The sequence below is a fragment of the Culex quinquefasciatus genome, chromosome 3 (assembly GCF_015732765.1).
Source record: "Culex quinquefasciatus strain JHB chromosome 3, VPISU_Cqui_1.0_pri_paternal, whole genome shotgun sequence".
Taxonomy (NCBI): domain Eukaryota; kingdom Metazoa; phylum Arthropoda; class Insecta; order Diptera; family Culicidae; genus Culex; species Culex quinquefasciatus.
Window position 1 is genome coordinate 16,535,305 of NC_051863.1, and position 18,652 is coordinate 16,553,956.

The 18,652-nt window shown below is 36.2% G+C and overlaps 2 protein-coding genes across 5 annotated transcripts in view; one reads left to right on the top strand and one right to left on the bottom strand.

Annotated features, from left to right (window-relative positions):
• LOC6048766 (FERM, ARHGEF and pleckstrin domain-containing protein 1) overlaps positions 1 to 18,652 on the top strand; it is a 132,495-nt gene that overhangs the window by 32,620 nt on the left and 81,223 nt on the right. For all 4 annotated transcript variants that reach the window (XM_038263010.1, XM_038263012.1, XM_038263013.1 and 1 more), the window contains exon 2: positions 8,637 to 9,542. In XM_038263010.1, coding sequence (XP_038118938.1) covers positions 9,318 to 9,542 — 225 coding nt within the window. In that variant the 5' untranslated portion in view covers positions 8,637 to 9,317. The remainder of the gene's footprint in view (positions 1 to 8,636; positions 9,543 to 18,652) is intronic.
• LOC6051675 (seminal metalloprotease 1) lies at positions 1,259 to 2,276 on the bottom strand. The gene is made up of 2 exons (XM_001868039.2): positions 1,949 to 2,276; positions 1,259 to 1,892 (listed from the first exon to the last, which is right to left on the bottom strand). Exons 1-2 carry the CDS (start codon positions 2,274 to 2,276, stop codon positions 1,279 to 1,281), a joined length of 942 nt encoding a protein of 313 aa, XP_001868074.2. The 3' UTR covers positions 1,259 to 1,278.

Genomic DNA, 18,652 nt, shown 5'->3' on the forward strand with positions numbered 1-18,652 from the left:
AATGATACCTGTCAAAATTCCTAGCCTCAAAAATTTGTCGCGCGGAGCTTTTCTCCTCTATTCTCGATTTCGAGAACCCACTTTTTTCTCTGTGACATTCATGTCAAACAATACAAAATTGAAAATTTCGATAAAGATTGCGAAATTCTGGGGAATTGTTCAGGTTTCCGAGGTGCTTTTCTCCTCTATTCTCGATTTCGAGAACCCACTTTTTTCTCTGTGACATTCATGTCAAAAAATACAAAATTAAAAATTTCGATAAAAATTGCGAAATTCTGGGGAATTGCTCAGGTTTCCGTAATTTCTTCCGTTTGGATCTAGAATGGTTACTACACGGAGAAAAATGAGTTCCCAAAATTGTGAACAATCGTTGATGAAATTGAATTAATTTTGAGAACTGATTTTTCTCCGTGTAGTTCCAAAATAGGAACATTCGCCCTAGTATTAAATGTGTTCGCGATGAATAGTGTATAACTTGGTGCTATGAAGCCGGTCGATAGTTCCCTGGTAGCAAGCAACGATTCGCGGCCTGTGAGTTCAAGTGCTCCGAGTGTAGCCTTGCGTTGAAGAACAAGCGAACTGAACGAAATCCACGCGTAATAAGTTATTCATGTATAGCGGAATTTCATTTCTGCGTAGCTCTTTCTCTCTCTCGGTCGTTACATATATTCCATGGGTGCGTTATTATTATTAACCTCCATCATAAGGGAAGCATCTGTTTTACATATCGTATCCGCGCACGTAGGTGGAACCGTTGAGGTCGAGTAGCTGCAGAGGCCGTTTGTTGAAAAACGCAACTTCAACTCGCCAACAAAAGGCCACAATTAATTCCCTAGATATGCGAGGGAAAATTCGCTTCATTGGAGCTCCACAGAACACCATCAATCAGCTCAATTTGCTCAAACGATGATGGCCATTCTCTAGCATTTGTGGCGATTCGAACTAGGTCGCCACCAGAATTGCATCGGCCCCGCCTCAGAAGAGAAAGACTCTTGAGAATGGTCATTGTGCTTGATTACTTTGCCATAGCCGCAGGGCGCGAAAGATGATACATATATAGACAGACTTGTTTATATCTACGAGTATTACGGCTCATCCACTCTGATGTGTGTACTAAATGTATTCAAATGGACTTGATCGTTCTAGATTGTTCGGTGTGTGTGGTCTGTTTGCACTTTACTCGAGAGGCTTGTTTATTGTGGTATCCAATGTCCAACGATGTAGATCGGACTCTTTGGAGATGATACCTTGTGTCTTTATTTCATAGGATTCGTATTACTAAGGTCTTAGAAAGACATTATTCGTTAGTCCAAGCAGTGCGTTGAACTGATCCAGGAATCCTGGGGGTTCCTGGTCGGACTCCCGCTCGCCGCATCGTCCCTCGTACATGTGCTCCAGCTTGGTGATATCCCGCTCGCTGAGTCCCTTCCGCTGACCCAGCGTCACGTTCGCCTGAAGCGCCTCAATCGTGGGCTGTTTGTTCTTGGAGAACGCCTTACCACTGTAGTGCATCACGCTACCGTAGTCGTACTCGACGCCGTACGCCGTCACCGTACTTTCGTTGTACTTGTTGAAGTTGTGCTCGTGACCCGGTGAGATGTTATCCCACAGGATCCGCACGTACTCATCCCGGTCGGACGCACTCTGCTGGTGGAAGAATCCCAGCGCGTGAAGTAGCTCGTGGATCACGACTCCATGCTTGACGCAACCTGGCGACTGAAGGTTCACCGTTTGTCCGTCGTTCTGCATCCCGACGCTGGACCAGCACCCGCTACTGTTTGACCGGAACACGACCCAGTTACGGTCGGATTTGTGGTAAGGTCGGAACTTGATGCAGGTCTTCTTGTGGTACTCCTTGATGGCCTTCAGTATGACGAGTTCCTCCTCATCCGCTGGAAGAAAGAACCGTTACACTCAGGATCCAGATCCCCAACCCCCAAAAACTCACTAAAATCCTCGTCCTCAACGTAGTACGGAACGGTCCCATTAGGCCACCGTAACGTACTGTTCGTAACTCCGTTCCGACTATTCCAGTGCGGGTCCAGCAGCATATCCCCCTCGTACAACCCGCTCAGCTCCCACGGATTCGGTTGATCATCGCCGTCCTCCCCATCAGACAACTCGTCAATCCGCGCCGCTACCCGTTCCTGTTCGCTCCCGTGAGGTTGGACACTTCCATGCTTCGCCCCTGGCGGTCTATGCCGTGCTGCCTCCTGGCCACAGCCAACAAATCCAACAACCACCAGGATCAAACCAGCAACCCGCGTCGTAACCATTTCCGCGTATTACCGAACCGGGAATAACGTAATCCCCGGCCCCGGGTAACGCTTATAAACTTGACTCGGCGCTCGCGAATCCGACCCTGCGGGAAGGTTCTTATCGCTGGAGAGGGCTTGTGGAATGTGGTGCACACACGCAGTGAAAGGAGTTGGCGTTGCAAAAAGTGTTTAATTAACTGTAGGTATAGCTCGGGTGACGGTGTGCAATTGTCACCGACACCGGCGCTTGGTGGGGTTTCACAATCTGAATACAGTACAGAAGATGGTGGGCAAAGTTGAGTCGGTGAACGGTACGGTACGCACAGAATCGGATATACCCACATGTGGTCCCATTATGTTCTTGGTGCCTATCGGGTATCATGTGGTAATTTAATTATTGCTGAAGAACAAGGTCATCCCGGGGGCGACCCTGTCGAATTGTAGTAGGTAGAGTTCTGCGATAAAGTTAGAGGTAGGCTACATTTTGAACAATTGAAACTTGTCCAATTGTTCTAAAACTTATTCCAAAGTCAAATGTGTTCTTGCTGAAAACGTTTCTTGAAAATTTCAGTTGTTAATTCAACCTACAAATCCATCTGGGCTATTTTAATTTAGTAGTCGAATGCTGCTGACAAGAGGACCACCGATACACAATAGAATAAAAGTTACTTTTTTTTAAAAAATTGTGACTACTTGTGAAATAGCTTGAAAAACTTTAAACAAGAATTTTTATTTATTGAACTTTATTTTTGAGCAATTCTCTAAGATTTCGGACATTCGATTTTTTTATATTTTTTAATCCGGCTGAAACTTATTCGGTGCCTTCGGTATGCCCAAAGAAGCCATTTTGCATAATTAGTTCGTTCATATAATTTTCCATACAAATTTGGCAGCTGTCCATATAAAAATGATATGTGAAAATTAAAAAATCTGTATCATTTGAAGGAATTCTTTGATCGATTTGGTGTCTTCGGCAAAGTTACTACACTGAAAAAAATGGGTGATTTTTAATTTCACTTTTTGTAATTTAAACTTGATTTGCAAAAAAAAAAAAAACACTATTTTCAATTTATTTTCTGATTTGTTTTAGAGGATCAAATGCCAACTTTTCAGAAATTTCCAGAATGGGCAAAATTGATTTTTTGAATCAGTACTGATTTTTCAAAAATCGAAATATTGGTCGCAAAAATTTTTCAACTTCATTTGTCGATGTAACATCGAATTTGCAATCAAAAAGTACTTTAGTGAAATTTTGATAAAGTGCACCGGTTTCAAGTTCCAACTAAGTGCACATGTTTGCCCACCTTAAAAAAAATATTTTCGAAAAGCTGAGAAAATTCTCTATATTTTGCTTTTTTGAACTTTGTAGATACCACCCTTGCTTGCCAAAGATATTGCCACGCAAAGAATTAAAAACAGGAAAATTTATGTTTTCTAATTTTCATCCAAACTACCCACCATTTTCTAACGTCGATATCTCAGCTAACTAATGGTCCGATTTACAATGTTAAAATTTGAAACATTCGTAAAATTTTTCGATTTTTTCTAAAACAATATTATAAAAAAAAAATCAAGACTAACATTTCAAAAGGGCCAAACATTCAATATTATTTTTTTCGACCAATTTTTCGATTTTTTGGGAAAATTAGTATTGATCCAAAAATGCATAAATCGGTCTAAGATTTTTTGCACAACAAATTTTTGAAAAGTTGGCCCCTAAAACTTATAAAAAAAATAGTGTTTTCATACATCATGTTAATTATATGGACAAACTAATGATGCAAAATGGCTTCTTTGGGCATACCGAAGGCACCGAATAAGTTTCAGCCGGATTAAAAAATACAAACATTAAAATTAAAAAAAAGATCGATTTCGTAGATAATTGCTCTCATTAGCTTTTCTGATCGATTTGGCGTCTTCAACAAAGTTGTAGGTTATGTTTTGAACTTTTCGGAATTTAGCTATTTAGCTATAGAAATATCCGATTTTTTTATTTATCTTTTTATCGCTAAATGTCAAATTCCGGAAATACGTACATTTTTCGATTTTATTTTTTTATTTGTTTTCTTTTTTGTAAAATATCATAACCGGTAAGAAAAAAATATTTAAAAAAATCATTTTTTGAAGCATGGGAAATCCAAAAGTACTTTTTGCCTTCCTCACTGAGGTAAGGCTATAATCCTGCTCTAAAAATGAACTTCATATAAAAACGTCGTAGACCCACCTTCATGTATACATATCGACTCAGAATCGAAAATTGAACAAATGTCTGTGTGTATGTGTGTGTGTATGTGTGTGTGTATGTGTGTGTGTATGTGTGTGTGTATGTGTGTGTGTATGTATGTATGTGACCAACAAACTAGCTCATGTTTCTCGGCACTGGCTGAACCGATTTGACCCGAACTTGTTGCATTCGACTTGGTTTAGGGTCCCATAGATCGAGTTTAATACAGATTGAAGTTTCGATAAGTAGTTCAAAAGTTATGTATAAAAATGTGTTTTCACATATATTTGGATCTCACTTAACTGTATGTAAACTATGTCCGGAACCATCATCCGACCCATCGTTGGTTAGGTTATCAAAATACCTTTCCAACAAGTCCACAACATTGAAGATCTGGCAACTCTGTCTCGAGATATGGCCACTTAAGTGATATTGATGTACTTTTTTGAAGCCGGATCTCACTTAAATGTATGTAAACTATGTCCGGATACACCATCCGACCTATTGTTGGTAAGGTTATCAAAAGACCTTTCCAACGAGTCTAAAACATTGAAGATCTGGCAACCTTGTCTCGAGATATGGCCACTTAAGTGATATTGATATACTTTTTTGAAGCCGGATCTCACTTAAATGTATGTAAACTATGTCCGGATCCACTATCCGAATTATTGTTGGTTAGGTTGTCAAAAGACCTTTCCAACGAGTCTAAAACATTGAAGATCTGGCAACCATGTCTCGAGATATGGCCACTTAAGTGATATTGATGTACTTTTTGAAGCCGGATCTCACTTAAATGTATGTAAACTATGTCCGGATCCACTATCCGAATTATTGTTGGTTAGGTTGTCAAAAGACCTTTCCAACGAGTCTAAAACATTGAATATCTGGCAACCCTGTCTCGAGATATGGCCACTTAAGTGATATTGATATACTTTTTTGAAGCCGGATCTAACATAAATGTACGTAAACTATGTCCGGGTCCATCATCCGACCCAACGTTGGTTAGGTTATCAAAAGACCTTTCCAACGAGTCTAAAACATTGAAGATCTGGCAACCCTGTCTCGAGATATGGCCTCTTAAGTGATATTGATGTACTTTTTTGAAGCCGGATCTCACTTAAATGTATGTAAACTATGTCCGGATCCACTATCCGAATTATTGTTGGTTAGGTTGTCAAAAGACCTTTCCAACGAGTCTAAAACATTGAAGATCTGGCAACCCTGTCTCGAGATATGGCCACTTAAGTGATATTGATGTACTTTTTTGAAGCCGGATCTCACTTAAATGTATGTAAACTATGTCCGGATACACCATCCGACCTATTGTTGGTAAGGTTATCAAAAGACCTTTCCAACGAGTCTAAAACATTGAAGATCTGGCAACCTTGTCTCGAGATATGGCCACTTAAGTGATATTGATATACTTTTTTGAAGCCGGATCTAACATAAATGTATGTAAACTATGTCCGGGTCCATCATCCGACCCAACGTTGGTTAGGTTATCAAAAGACCTTTCCAACGAGTCTAAAACATTGAAGATCTGGCAACCCTGTCTCGAGATATGGCCTCTTAAGTGATATTGATGTACTTTTTTGAAGCCGGATCTCACTTAAATGTATGTAAACTATGTCCGGATCCACCATCCGACCTATTGTTGGTTAGCTTATCAAAAGACCTTTCCAACGAGTGCAAAACATTGAAGGTCTGGCAACCCTGTCTCGAGATATGGTCACTTAAGTGATATTGATATACTTTTTTGAAGCCGGATCTCACTTAAATGTATGTAAACTATGTCCGGGTCCATCATCCGACCCATCGTTGGTTAGGTTATCAAAATACCTTTCCAACGAGTCTAAAACATTGAAGATCTGGCAACCCTGTCTCGAGATATGGCCTCTTAAGTGATATTGATATACTTTTTTGAAGCCGGATCTCACCTAAATGTATGTAAACTATGTCCGGATCCACTGTCCGACCTATTGTTGGTTAGCTTATCAAAAGACCTTTCCAACGAGTCTAAAACATTGAAGATCTGGCAACCCTGTCTCGAGATATGGCCACTTAAGTGATATTGATATACTTTTTTGAAGCCGGATCTCACTTAAATGTATGTAAACTATGTCCGGGTCCATCATCCGACCCATCGTTGGTTAGGTTATCAAAAAACCTTTTCAACGAGCCCAAAACATTGCAGATCTGGCAACCCTGTCTCGAGATATGGCCACTTAAGTGATATCGATGTACTTTTTGGAAGCCGGATCTAAAAAATAGATGAAACTTGTGTACAGCCATTGTTGTGAGGAAGGCTCCAACCACATAGGTGGATTAAGTTAGTTTTTTTATTAAATGTGCATACCGTTTTCAAGTTATTGCTACTTTTAGGAATACATTTTTTAATTTCCTTTCGTTTTAAAATATGTACTTCTTTAAAGAAAAACACCCTCGAATTTTTTTTCGAATAGCTGACACTGAGAAATTTCCTACAATTCCCTCTCAGGAAGTTTGAAAATCGGGCAATTAGTTTCCGAGATACAGCCTCACAAAGAATTAGTATCGATTTGAGAAATTGTCAAAATTTACTGATCTTTTCATTAAAAATAATCCAAAAATGTTATAACTTGGCCTAAACTATGAAGTAAGTAAAATTATCCTTTTGTAGACCATTTCAAAAGTTAAACTTGATATCAAAATCTTCAAATTATTTTTATTGAAAAGATCAGAAAATTTCGCAATAGTTTCTTTTTAACATTGAAAATTGAACCTAGAGGTAATTTCCGAGATTTCGTCAGTTGAAAATAACAGGCATGGTGGCACAAAGAAAAAAATCATTTTCATCGATTTGAATTCAACTGTATATCAGAAACTAATTGCCCGATTTTTTAAGTTTCAGAGAAAAAAATATAAGTACTATTCTTTGAAATTTTTTTTAAGTGCAAAAAACGACTAAAAAACGAAAATGATATCTAAAAAAAGCTAATACTTGAAAACGGTACATTTTATCAAAATAAAAAATGGTTACATTTCGATGACAAGTTCGATTTTTCTTTAAAAATGATTTCAAAAATTGTTTTGTCCGGATTTTCAATATTTCATCAAAAACACGATTTTTTCAAAAATTTCTGTCACCTTAACCAGATTTTGGACCATCACTAAAAATATCGAAAATTTAAATATATATTTTTGGAATTTAACTTTCAATCAGTTATGGAAGAATCTTCATCAGAAGAAAAATCCGAAGGGAACAGGAAACATGGCTCTCCTCTCTTTCGCACGATAGATCGGTTAAAAGAATCTAAAAAAATCATCATCGAGATTTCTCGGCGAAGCACCGATTTCTCTTCTACACTTGCAGATGTAACGTCACACCTCGAAAAGGACTTGTCAAATTTTGTAGATGAACAATGCTAGTTAAAAAAATACAAATAAATGTATTTTAGTGGTGCTAACAATGAGATTCACAAAACATCTTCTACTGATTAATTATTTTCGAAATGTTCGGGAGCGATTTTATTTTGCGTGTTTCGCTTCCTCTCTCTTTCGCGGGAGAAGAAAGTTCGCAAGCGATACAGTTTTTTGTTATGTGCCCTAATAAAATGGCAAGCACGATTTGGAGAATGGATTTTTTAAGTCCCATTTATTTAATAAGTTAATATCCTTCAACAACAAAAAATCCTTTTCAGTTCTGAGTTCTAATCTAAAAAATCCAACTGGGAGCCTTTCTCAAACCCATCAACGATTAGTGAAGACACTAAAAATAGTTTGCGCGCACCGCGCCCTCCCCCATTTTATAGCACCCCTCAAGTGCTTCAAGAGAGTATTATATCATAAAACACATTGACGTCAGCATAGCAGCAGCATCATCAGCGATTCTCTCCTCCACAATGGCGCATCTTTTATGCTACCACCGTATCTCAACAATTCACTAACTCATCAAAACTACTCCTAACTGCGTTCCGCGTAAATATTGATCGTGGTACTAAATTTTCGGAACGCGGGGGATTATGGGCCTTTCTTCAATTAATCTAATCTCAATTTACGCTGGGGTTATATTTCAAGCTGTGCGTTCGTTTGTAACACCCTCTAATTAATACTGCTTTTCTTCATTAATTTCATGACGAGTTCTAATAAATATTCTTTTCTTATTTTATTTTCAGGATCGTTTCGCGAAATTCCAAACCAGATTTTGTGTGTGTGTGAATGTGCTATGCATGAAGAAAGAAAGAAGAATATCGTTGTTGATTTGTTAAGCAAAATAATTGTTTAGATTTTAAGAGTAATCGAGAGCGAGAGGAGAGTGTGTTAATGTGAAAAATTCCATTCAATCAGTCAAAAGTGTTGAATGAAGAAGATCTGTCGGTTGGTGCGAGTTCAAAGTCAATTTTGTTTACTGAATGCAAGTCACGAGTCAGCAACACACACGGTGGGGGTGGTACAACCAAGATTGAGAGAATGATGACGGCAAGGCAGTCGACAGCAGTTCAACAACAGAGAAAGATGCCGCCGCGAGAGTTTGCTGCCGCAGCAGACCAGATGTGATCGCGTACACAGATCGTCGAGCCAGTAGTGTTGAGTTTGAATCGTTCTCTTTGGGTTCTTGTGTGTGTGTGAGTGAGTGTTATCTGTTTTTAGTAATTTCACTCAATTGCGACGCACGTGGCGTTGATTGTTTAATTTGGTGTGCAATTGTGAGCGTGCGTGAATCGTGAAGAAGAAAAAACAACCCAAAGATCATCATCAGTTGTGACCACCCAAGTCGATCAAAAAATAAAACAAGCCAAGTGTTTGTGCCAAATCGTTTTAATCACCCAAAACCAACAAACACATCACACAAAGAAATGTCGCTGGATTCGATGGGACCGTCAGCGCGAGGAGGTGGAGGCGGAGGTAGAGGAGACGAAAGTTCCGGCATGGGGACGCTCTCGGGGACGCGGATGATCCACTCGCTGAGTACGCCGTCCGGGGTGGACGGAAGCATCTCGGCGTCACAGTCACGCGGCGGCAAGAAGCTCGCCGTCCGGATCCAGATGTTGGATGATTCGGTGACCATGTTTCAAGTGCAGGTAAGGATCGTTTTTAATTTGGACGCAGCACGCTTTACAAAACTAGAGTAATTGAAAAAAAAAATTATCTCTTTTTTCAATCGCATAGACGTCCTTGTTTAAATATTTTTGGTCGCTATGGCATTTTTTTTTTTGTGTAAGAAACGTTGTAAAAATAAAATGCACTTTTGAAAATTGAGCCATTCCACTCAAACAGGAAGTCTCCAAATCAAAAGTGCTCCGATTTGGCTCAGAGTGGGGGTTCCTTGGCACAAATAATTAGACCCGTATTTTTTTGTTTGGCGATTAGGGTGGTCCTATCCGAAATAGGGTGGTCCAAAAAATAACATTTTTCGTCGATTTTCGCAAAAACCAATTTTTTCAAAAAATCATATCTCCGGAACGGCTGAACCAATTTTAGAGCGCCACAATTCAAAAAAAAAGTTATTAGTTCGACTTTTAAAGAAAAATATGTTGAGGTCCAAAAAAACTAGATGAATATTTGAAAAGGTCCTATGAAAATTTCATTTGCCGTTTTCAAGGTCTCGGGACCAAAGAGCCCATGTCTGAAAATATTTTTCCCTGATTCCTTGTAATATTTTACATAACATTTAAAAAAATTGCGGATATCCATTAACACGTTTCGGAAATATGATTTTTAAACATAAAAACTGGGTTTCTCGACGTGCCGCGCGCAAAAATGGGAAAATGACGAAAACGGGTAAAAATAAACTTTTTTCACTAAGCTGCGATTTTGACGTGGAATGGCTGTATTAGTTCTTTTAGAGGTATTTTGCCAAAAATACCGTGTAAAAATGTGAATTTCAACAGGAAACGATGAAAATATGAGTCAGCAGTTCAGGATGCGAAATTACACTTTTTTAAAACAAAATCTTTCTCCATTTCCAGTTATTTTTTTTACTGCGTTAATGACTCTCAGCTCCAGTAAAAGTAAAAGAACGAAGTGGGAAAATTTAAAGCCATTATCAATTAATACAAAAAAAATCTTCTCGTTCCTGAATTATAAATTCGAATGGTCTCAGGACCTCATTTGAAAAAATCTTATTTTTATTTTGCAATTCGTTATATTTTTTATGAAATTTTATTCATTCACTATGTCAAAAGACGTAATTTTGGATTTTTAATTTTGTTTCTTATAATTCTCCATTCCATTTTATGGACTGTATCTGTATCTGGAGAATTTTCTGATCGGTCGTTCGTCGGGAGGAATCAGGTTTGGAAAAGAAGAAGAAAAGAAGGAAAATTTTTGAGGTGAAATCTTTCTTCAGAAGGAAGTAGAATCGGCTGGAAACAGGAGTGGGATGAGGAAGGTTCAAAATGAAGATATTTAGAGTATATAATTTGAAAGTGGTTGTGAAAATTTTGTGAAGATTTGTTGGCGATATTTTGAAAGTGAAAATAGTGTTGTCACACGAAGCACGCGTTTGTTGCAAGGGGCCGCCTCTGCTGCATCTGGGTGATTTGTCGGGTGCTAAAAACTCAAAAGCGGTTGCCAGCAGATGTGGCGGAAAGAAAATTGCGTTGAAAAGGGAAAATTGTAATGATAGTAGCAATTTTGTGAAAAATCAGAAGAAATCAGAGATGGCGGATTGAAGGGAACATGAAGGAACAGAGGGTTGCAGAGTAACAAGCGAGAGAAAACTTGCAGAGCTGACTTTCGATGCCTACTACGACCATTTGGGTGAGTTCGTTCTATGTTGAACATTTTAGTGGGGAGGGGGAGAACATTAGTGCGAGAGCCAATAGATCTGAGTGAATTTGTCAAATTAAACTAATTTCATCATATTTTACAAAACCCAAAATAACCATGATTTATTCTATCTATAATATTCTACTTGTTGAAGATTTTCATGTCGTTTCATTTTGATGTCAGAACTTCATAAGAAATTATGTGACTCTGAACTGACGTAGCATTTTACCCATATATATATATATATATATATATATATATATATATATATATATATATATATTTTTATTCTGATCTTTACCATAAATTTATTTTAAAAATCAAATGAAAAACTGGTTTTATAGTATAACAACTCCGTAATTTTCCTCTAAATGGTCGCAGTGGCAATAAGGCTCAACAAAAAAAAAAATAGTATAACAAAATTCTGATAAAATTGCTTTATTCCTTACTATCTACAAAAATATGGTTATATCATATTATTATATGGTTAAAATGTTTTGTAACAGTAAATGCAGTATTAGTAACAACAAGTAAAAAGTGTTTATTCTAACTTCTGTCTAAAATGCTACGTCGGTTTGAATGGTGTCTTAGTTTCATTACATGAATATATAATCTTAATTCTTGTTTACAGATTTTGGACCCATCCGGCGGTTACATTTAACATTGTGTAGAGTATAAATTGTTTCAATGAATTTCAGGCTCACTATTGGATCCAACAGGAAGATTTTTAACAATTATTTACAGTTGTAATAGATGTAATGTCTCGATTTTGGCCTCAATATTTCGTTTGCTCGATTGTTTTAATAAGTTTAAATTAATCGAAAAATGTTTTGTATTTTTTAAAGCTTGAATGCTTTGCAGTTCAGTGACCAGCAATTTATTTGTTTTGCATGTTTTTTTTAATTTAAAATTAAAGGAATTTAAATTTTATGCAGTCAAAATGAGACATTATATCTACAAAATAAAAATAATCCTTTACAAATGTTTTGAAGTTTTTATTAATTAAAAACTGGTCACGATTTTGGCTTGATTGATACATTTCTCTGGTTAGTTTGCAATGCGTCGTAACAGCCATTGCGTCCTCCGACACTTATTTGGTTTGTTTTCCGGAACAAATAACATTTTTATTTTTATTTTATGAATAAAGCATTTAAAGGAAAGGCAGATAAATAATTCAAAGCATTTTGGAACACATTTTGGATAATTCTTAAAATGATAGAGAACCGATCGTAAGACGACTTCGTTTAAATCTTGGGCTAAGGACCTTTTGAAAACTAACCCGGGATTTGTCAAATTATTGAAAAGTCAAACATTACAGTTTTGGATCCAACTGGTAGTTTCATTTAGTAGTTATTTTCAAAATATGTTTTGTTATTACAGGTATAATTATTTAACTTCAAATTTCAAGATCCCTGGGGAGACTACATTCATTAAATTTATAGTTTAATTTCTAGAATTGTCTCGATATTGGCACCAATATAAAATTTGCTTAACTGTACTTACAGATTATTTAAATAATTTCTTAGTAATTTGCTATGTTAGTTTTTATCAATATTTATCAATCATTTTTTGACAGCATTTTAAAAATATTGCTGCCAAAATTGGGACAAATTTCTATCAGTAAGAACAAACGTTGACACTTGTTTTGAAGTTTTTCTTCTCCAGCGCCTACATTTTTCTCTAATTATGTTTTAGATCTAGCTGTTGCTTATTATTTGATCATAGCTGCTTGATACATTTTGGAAATTTAAGCTTCTGAACAACTTGTATTATCTTACAACTTTTATTTCTTTGATCTTTCATTATTTTCCATGTATTTCCCATTTCATCTTAATTTATTATATATTTTTTTATTTATTTTATTTGTACATATTATGTTAATTATTTTATTAAATTTATCATATTTATTACATCTATTATATTTATTATACTTATTATATTTATTATATTTACCTTATATGATTCAAACGCCTAACAAACCCCAAAAAAAAATACTAACCCCTCTCAAAAAATAACATCCCAGGGCCTTCATATATTTTATGGACTGGATGAGGGAGTCGTGGATCGCCTGGCCCAAGTCACATGAATGTCATTGTCTATTTTATCATATCATAACAAATGGTTGGATAGAGAATGATAATCTTTTAAGGTCCTTAAGATATAAGTCGGTTACTAACCAAACCGTCTCAGTTGAAACATACTGTGGTCATGGCCAAGTCCTGCCAAGACGGGGGTACTAATACATACATACATACATACATACATACATACAATTTTCTGATCGGTCGTTCGATATCATCAGCAATATTGAAGGAATTGATAAGGGACTATAATCTAGACTCAATCATTTTCGGATAATCGAATTGCGTTTTATTTTCGCTGTCTTTCGGACAATATGGCAATGATGGACTATTGAGAATATTTATCTGGTAATGAAACAGATAATTAATATTAAAGAGAAAAAAATAATTCCAAAATAAATCCAAATATATTTTTAGTCCTGAAAATGCCCAAAGTTGTGTTAGTTTTGTATGCTGGTGGTTATTTTGTATATTCAAAAATAATCTAAATCAAGAATTTTCTTAATAAAAGACTTATCCTGAAGTCGACATATGCCAGAAGCTATTTCAATATTTCAACTTATTAAGAGATGATTTATTTTATTTTTCTTTTTTTTAAATATGTATGCATTAATTTTAGTAATGTTTCAGACTATGCATCTACGCATTTTTTTTCAAATTTAAATGATTATGACATCATTTCATTGGGAAAATTTGAAAAACAAAGTAACTGTAAAACCATGAAAAAAAATCTAAACAGGCAAAATATTACCTAGGCGTTGGTAGAAAAAGTCAAATACTATCATGACCAAACCTAAACTAATCAAAAAATTGGTTAAATTCGCTTGGTTTTGTTCGGTGACCGAACAAAACCAAGCGAATTTAACCAATTAAAAATTCCACGGTGATTACAACCAAATCAATCTAAACTAATCAAGATATATGAAAATGAAAACATTTTCATATTCCTTAATTAATTTCTCTTTGTAAAACTATGTAATTGTGAACAATGTACTCTGTAAAATCGCACTGTAGCAATTTAAAAGAGTTTCCCTTACGCTACAAGAAATGAACAAACAAACAAAACACTAAAAAATAAACAAGAAAAACATAAAATAAGAGAAGTAAAGTTTTTCGTAAAACGAAAGTTGCTGAACACGGGCAAAATTAAAAAAAAAAATAAACAAAAAATGCCAATAACCCTCTTCCGCCCAGGTTTTTTTTTGTATGGACAATTGTCCACGACGAGATTTCCAAAACAGTGTCCACGTTGTTTGTGGATGGTCCCTAAGTCCAAAAACCAAAGTAAAACTTAAAAAAGTCTGGTAATGTTTCTTATCAACAAAATTTTTCAAAATGTTGATAAATATTCAACTGGCTGAGAGCCAAATTTTTCCCTGGGCTTTGTCATAATGAGTGTCATAGGTTTGATGCTTGTTTGGCAAAGAGTATGATTTGATTCGATGTGGAATTAAAATCGAAGTGTTCAGTATATTGCTGAAGCTTCCATTTTTACACATGGACACCACTTCATGCTGCGAGAACCCACTTTGGCGTAGTCTCAGGGCTTAATCGATGGCCGGTAAGCTGTCATCGAGACAAGGAGGTTCTCTGATAGTGGAAATATCACATTTGTACAATGAACCGCTACATATGTGATTTTTCCCTATCTTAATGTGGGTGTCAGGTTAGGATGCGGGTTTTTAAAAAAATAGTGTTTGTAGAATTTAGGATTTTAACTATAAATATCAACTTTTTATACTTTGCCTTTAGTTATTTAGGGACAAAATTAGTAACAGTGAATTTAGTAATTCTATCAGAATCGGTGATTTTCATTCAAGTAGCATAAAAACCATTCTGATTTGTCAAAATTTCCATAGAGTCTCGATCAATCAATAGTGAAATGATATCGGACTAAATTCGTTGATCTGTTGAACTAACGGTTGTCGGATTATGATTGTATCGACCATTGTTGCGAATCGAGGATCTACTGGAATTCTGACGAACAAATGGTCGTCTCTTTTTCAATTCACGACTTGTAAAATATCAACTGTTATTTTTTTTTTGTTTTTTAAAAGAAGCCAGACAGGTTTAAAAAAAAAACGTTTTTTTGGTTAATAATTAAAATGTCGGGGATTTGAGATAACAGTAGCTTTCGGATAGGTTGCTTTAAATCTTGTATTCAATTCAAGTTAGGTAGTTATCCGCAAATGAATATTTGGACTTATATGAATAATTGAACATTTTGGACTTATGAATAACACACAACTGTGCATTTATTCTAGAGTCAGATCCATACAGCGTCAGTGTTTATTTGGTCGAAGTGTACTAATTCATTGGCAGATCAGGTTCTAGTTGTAATGTACGACAAGACTACTGACGGACGTGACAGGATGAGGGCCCAGTTTAGAGGTTTCGACATCAACGATGTGCGGCTGGATCACCCTCCCAAAAAAAAAAACTGGCTGAGAGCCAAATTTTCGTCCTGAATTCTATTAAATTCTACCAAAAATCTTGTCGTGATACGGATCCTGTAAAGTGCCAGAATAGATTTGTAAGGGGTAATAATTTTTAAAAACCGACTTTCGAATTTCAAAATTTCAATGCAGACGAAATTTGTTGAAAATATCTTACTGGCTGAAAGCCAAAATTTTGCCAACAAATCCAAAAAATCTACCAAAAATCTTGTCGTGATACGGATCCCATAATTTTTCCAAGTGCCGGAACGATTTTTGTAGGGGGTGTATCAATAGTTATTAAAACCCGACTTTCTAATTTCAAAATTTCACTGAAGACGTTTTGTTAGGTACATTATTTTAGGAACTAACTGATGTTTTTGTAAACATCGAACGAAAATTTACTGTAATTTTGTAGATTTTTCCGAAATTTTGGTTGAAAGCAAAAATAAACATCAAAATAATTTATCATGTTCCAAAAAATGCTTTTTCTGTAAAAAGTAAAGAATTCAAAAATATACGCAAAAAAAGTCCAGAATAAATAAAATTAAACTTTAAAATATCAGCTTATGTTGAAAGCATATAAAAATTATTCTATGTGTCGGATATTGAAAATTGTTTCAGTGACTGCAATTTTAGATAAGTCCAGCAAAATTTGAAATAAAGTCAAAATAATCATTTCATGATGTTAAGGTAAAATTTTGGAAAAATTAAAATTTTCGAAATTTTTGCTAAATCTACACCCAAAGGAAAAATATATCTCAAAATCTGCAACATTGGATTTGCTGCAGAAAATGTCATATTTTATAACATTTTTTGCAGCAAGCCCGTAGATCATTTTTGCCCGCGTGTAAAAATTTCAGCGATCTGCAGTTCTCACCAACACATATAAAGCTGGCCCGTCCCCGAGCAACACTCCAAAGAGAAGCATATGTTGGTGCTCTTTCACTCACTTTTCATCAAGCGTCCATGGCGCGGTGGTAGCGTGTCGGATCAATAACCAAGAAGTTGGTGGTTCAATCCTCGTTCTGCTAAGTGTTTTTTTGTGAAATACAACCAAAAAGCCGTCGGTAATGTCGATAATTGTCGGTAACGGGCAAAAATGTCATACTCCTATATCGCAAAAAATGCATGAGGACAGATTTCATGCAGATTCTGATATACTTTCATGCCGCCATGCATCACAATCATGCGACTGCCAGTTGGGTGTATAAAACTACCACTAACATTTCAATATCAACTGTAAAAAAAAAACGTAGTTGACTTAATAGCTGTCGGCCACCATTGCTAGTACCAACCACTAGTGTCTTCCTTTTATCTTCAAGGACTTCGCCGCCCTGGGCTCCTAAGTGTATGAAAGTATGGCACGGAGCGACGGCGCCGAATACCCATATTTACACAAAGAATTTTAGAGCGCCCGCCGCGGGATTCGAACCGGCGACCTCTGGATTGTGAGTCCAGTGCGCGGTCCGATTGATCCACACGGGCGGGACAATATCAACTGTACACAGCCAAAAATCCGATGGTAAAATCGCATGCAAAAGCATGCACATCACCTTCGTCAAAATAAACACTTAATAGGGTAGAGGACCCAGAAATCGCCCACTTTATAGTGGCAATCTAGGAAATTTGATGAGAATTTGATGACAATTAATGGTTTTTGGTTCTATAGGGGAACTTTAACCCTATGGGTCATTTGCTCCCGAATTGACTCAACATAAAACATCGAGTACCTCTTAATAAAAATATTAAAGCACATGTGTAACTACTTCTCCATCCTCTGCTTAATTTGTTCTCCTATTTACCAGTAAACTTTTACAACATTTGAACAAAAACCCCTTATGAATGAAAGTAATTAAAATGATTATTTAACCTTTAAAAATAATCTAGAATGTTCCAAATATATTTTCAAGCACATTTCGCTGCGATTAGAAAAGTTTTTATGGTAAACGAAAACTGGTAGAAAACTGGTAGATAAAATCTTAAAACACAATACTAGATTTCGCCCTGGTCGAAAATAGGATCGGATGTTTTTTCATGACCCCAGAAATCGCCCACTTTATTTTATTGAAATAACCTTTGGTAAACGTTTAAAACAGGTAAATCACTAGATTTTCATGAAATTCAGACATACAGTGAACTAATGAATCATTAATTCACATTATATTCGGACAAAATGAGTTGTTTTCCCTCATTAACATTATTACCCGCTGTAGTCTAAATTGACAAAAATATGGCGGCAGCAGTTAGGCTTTTTTTGAAAAGCGTATAAAGACTTAATAAACAATAGAAATTCATTAGGAAAGTTTCAATTAGTACTAGAAATGAATGAATATGTAAACCTGCATAATAAATTCAACCAAAAAACGGTATGAGTTTGCTAAATACAGATTAAACCCAGTAAGTGGGCGAAAACTGGAGCAGGGTGAAAACTGGGTCCTCTACCGTATTACACACTGCATGTAAAATTTTTGCCAACACAAAAAAAAGTTGCAACCGACGGGATTCAAACCCAGCACCAACAGTAAGGACTGGCGCCTTAGCCCACTCGGCCATCAGAACGATGAAATGCTGTAAGGATAAACGCATATATGAGCTTGACATTTCAGTCAAGTAGTTTTCCCATACTGATGGGCTACATATTTCAGGGTGTAAAATCACATAAAATTGCATAAAATAATGCAATATTTATTTTACACCGCGTCCTTTTACACGCAGCTGGATTACTACTTTCTTAGCTGTGTAGATAATGTAGTATGATCATGGAGTATACTTTCCATGATACGCAGTCGGTTTCAAAACTTGTCATATCTCGAGGAGTTTACAGCAAGATGCGAATAAACAAGCCAAGATAGTTCGAAGTTATCGCCACCAACTCGCTTTCCGCCCGGGACCTTTTCCTTT

Excerpts from the sequence above, each read along its gene's own strand:
- LOC6051675 (XM_001868039.2), bottom strand. The coding sequence starts at position 2,276 with ATGGTTACGACGCGGGTTGCTGGTTTGATCCTGGTGGTTGTTGGATTT. Across the intron at positions 1,893-1,948 it reads CGTTGAGGACGAGGATTTTA|CGGATGAGGAGGAACTCGTC; the intron begins GTGAGTTTTTGG and ends TCTTTCTTCCAG.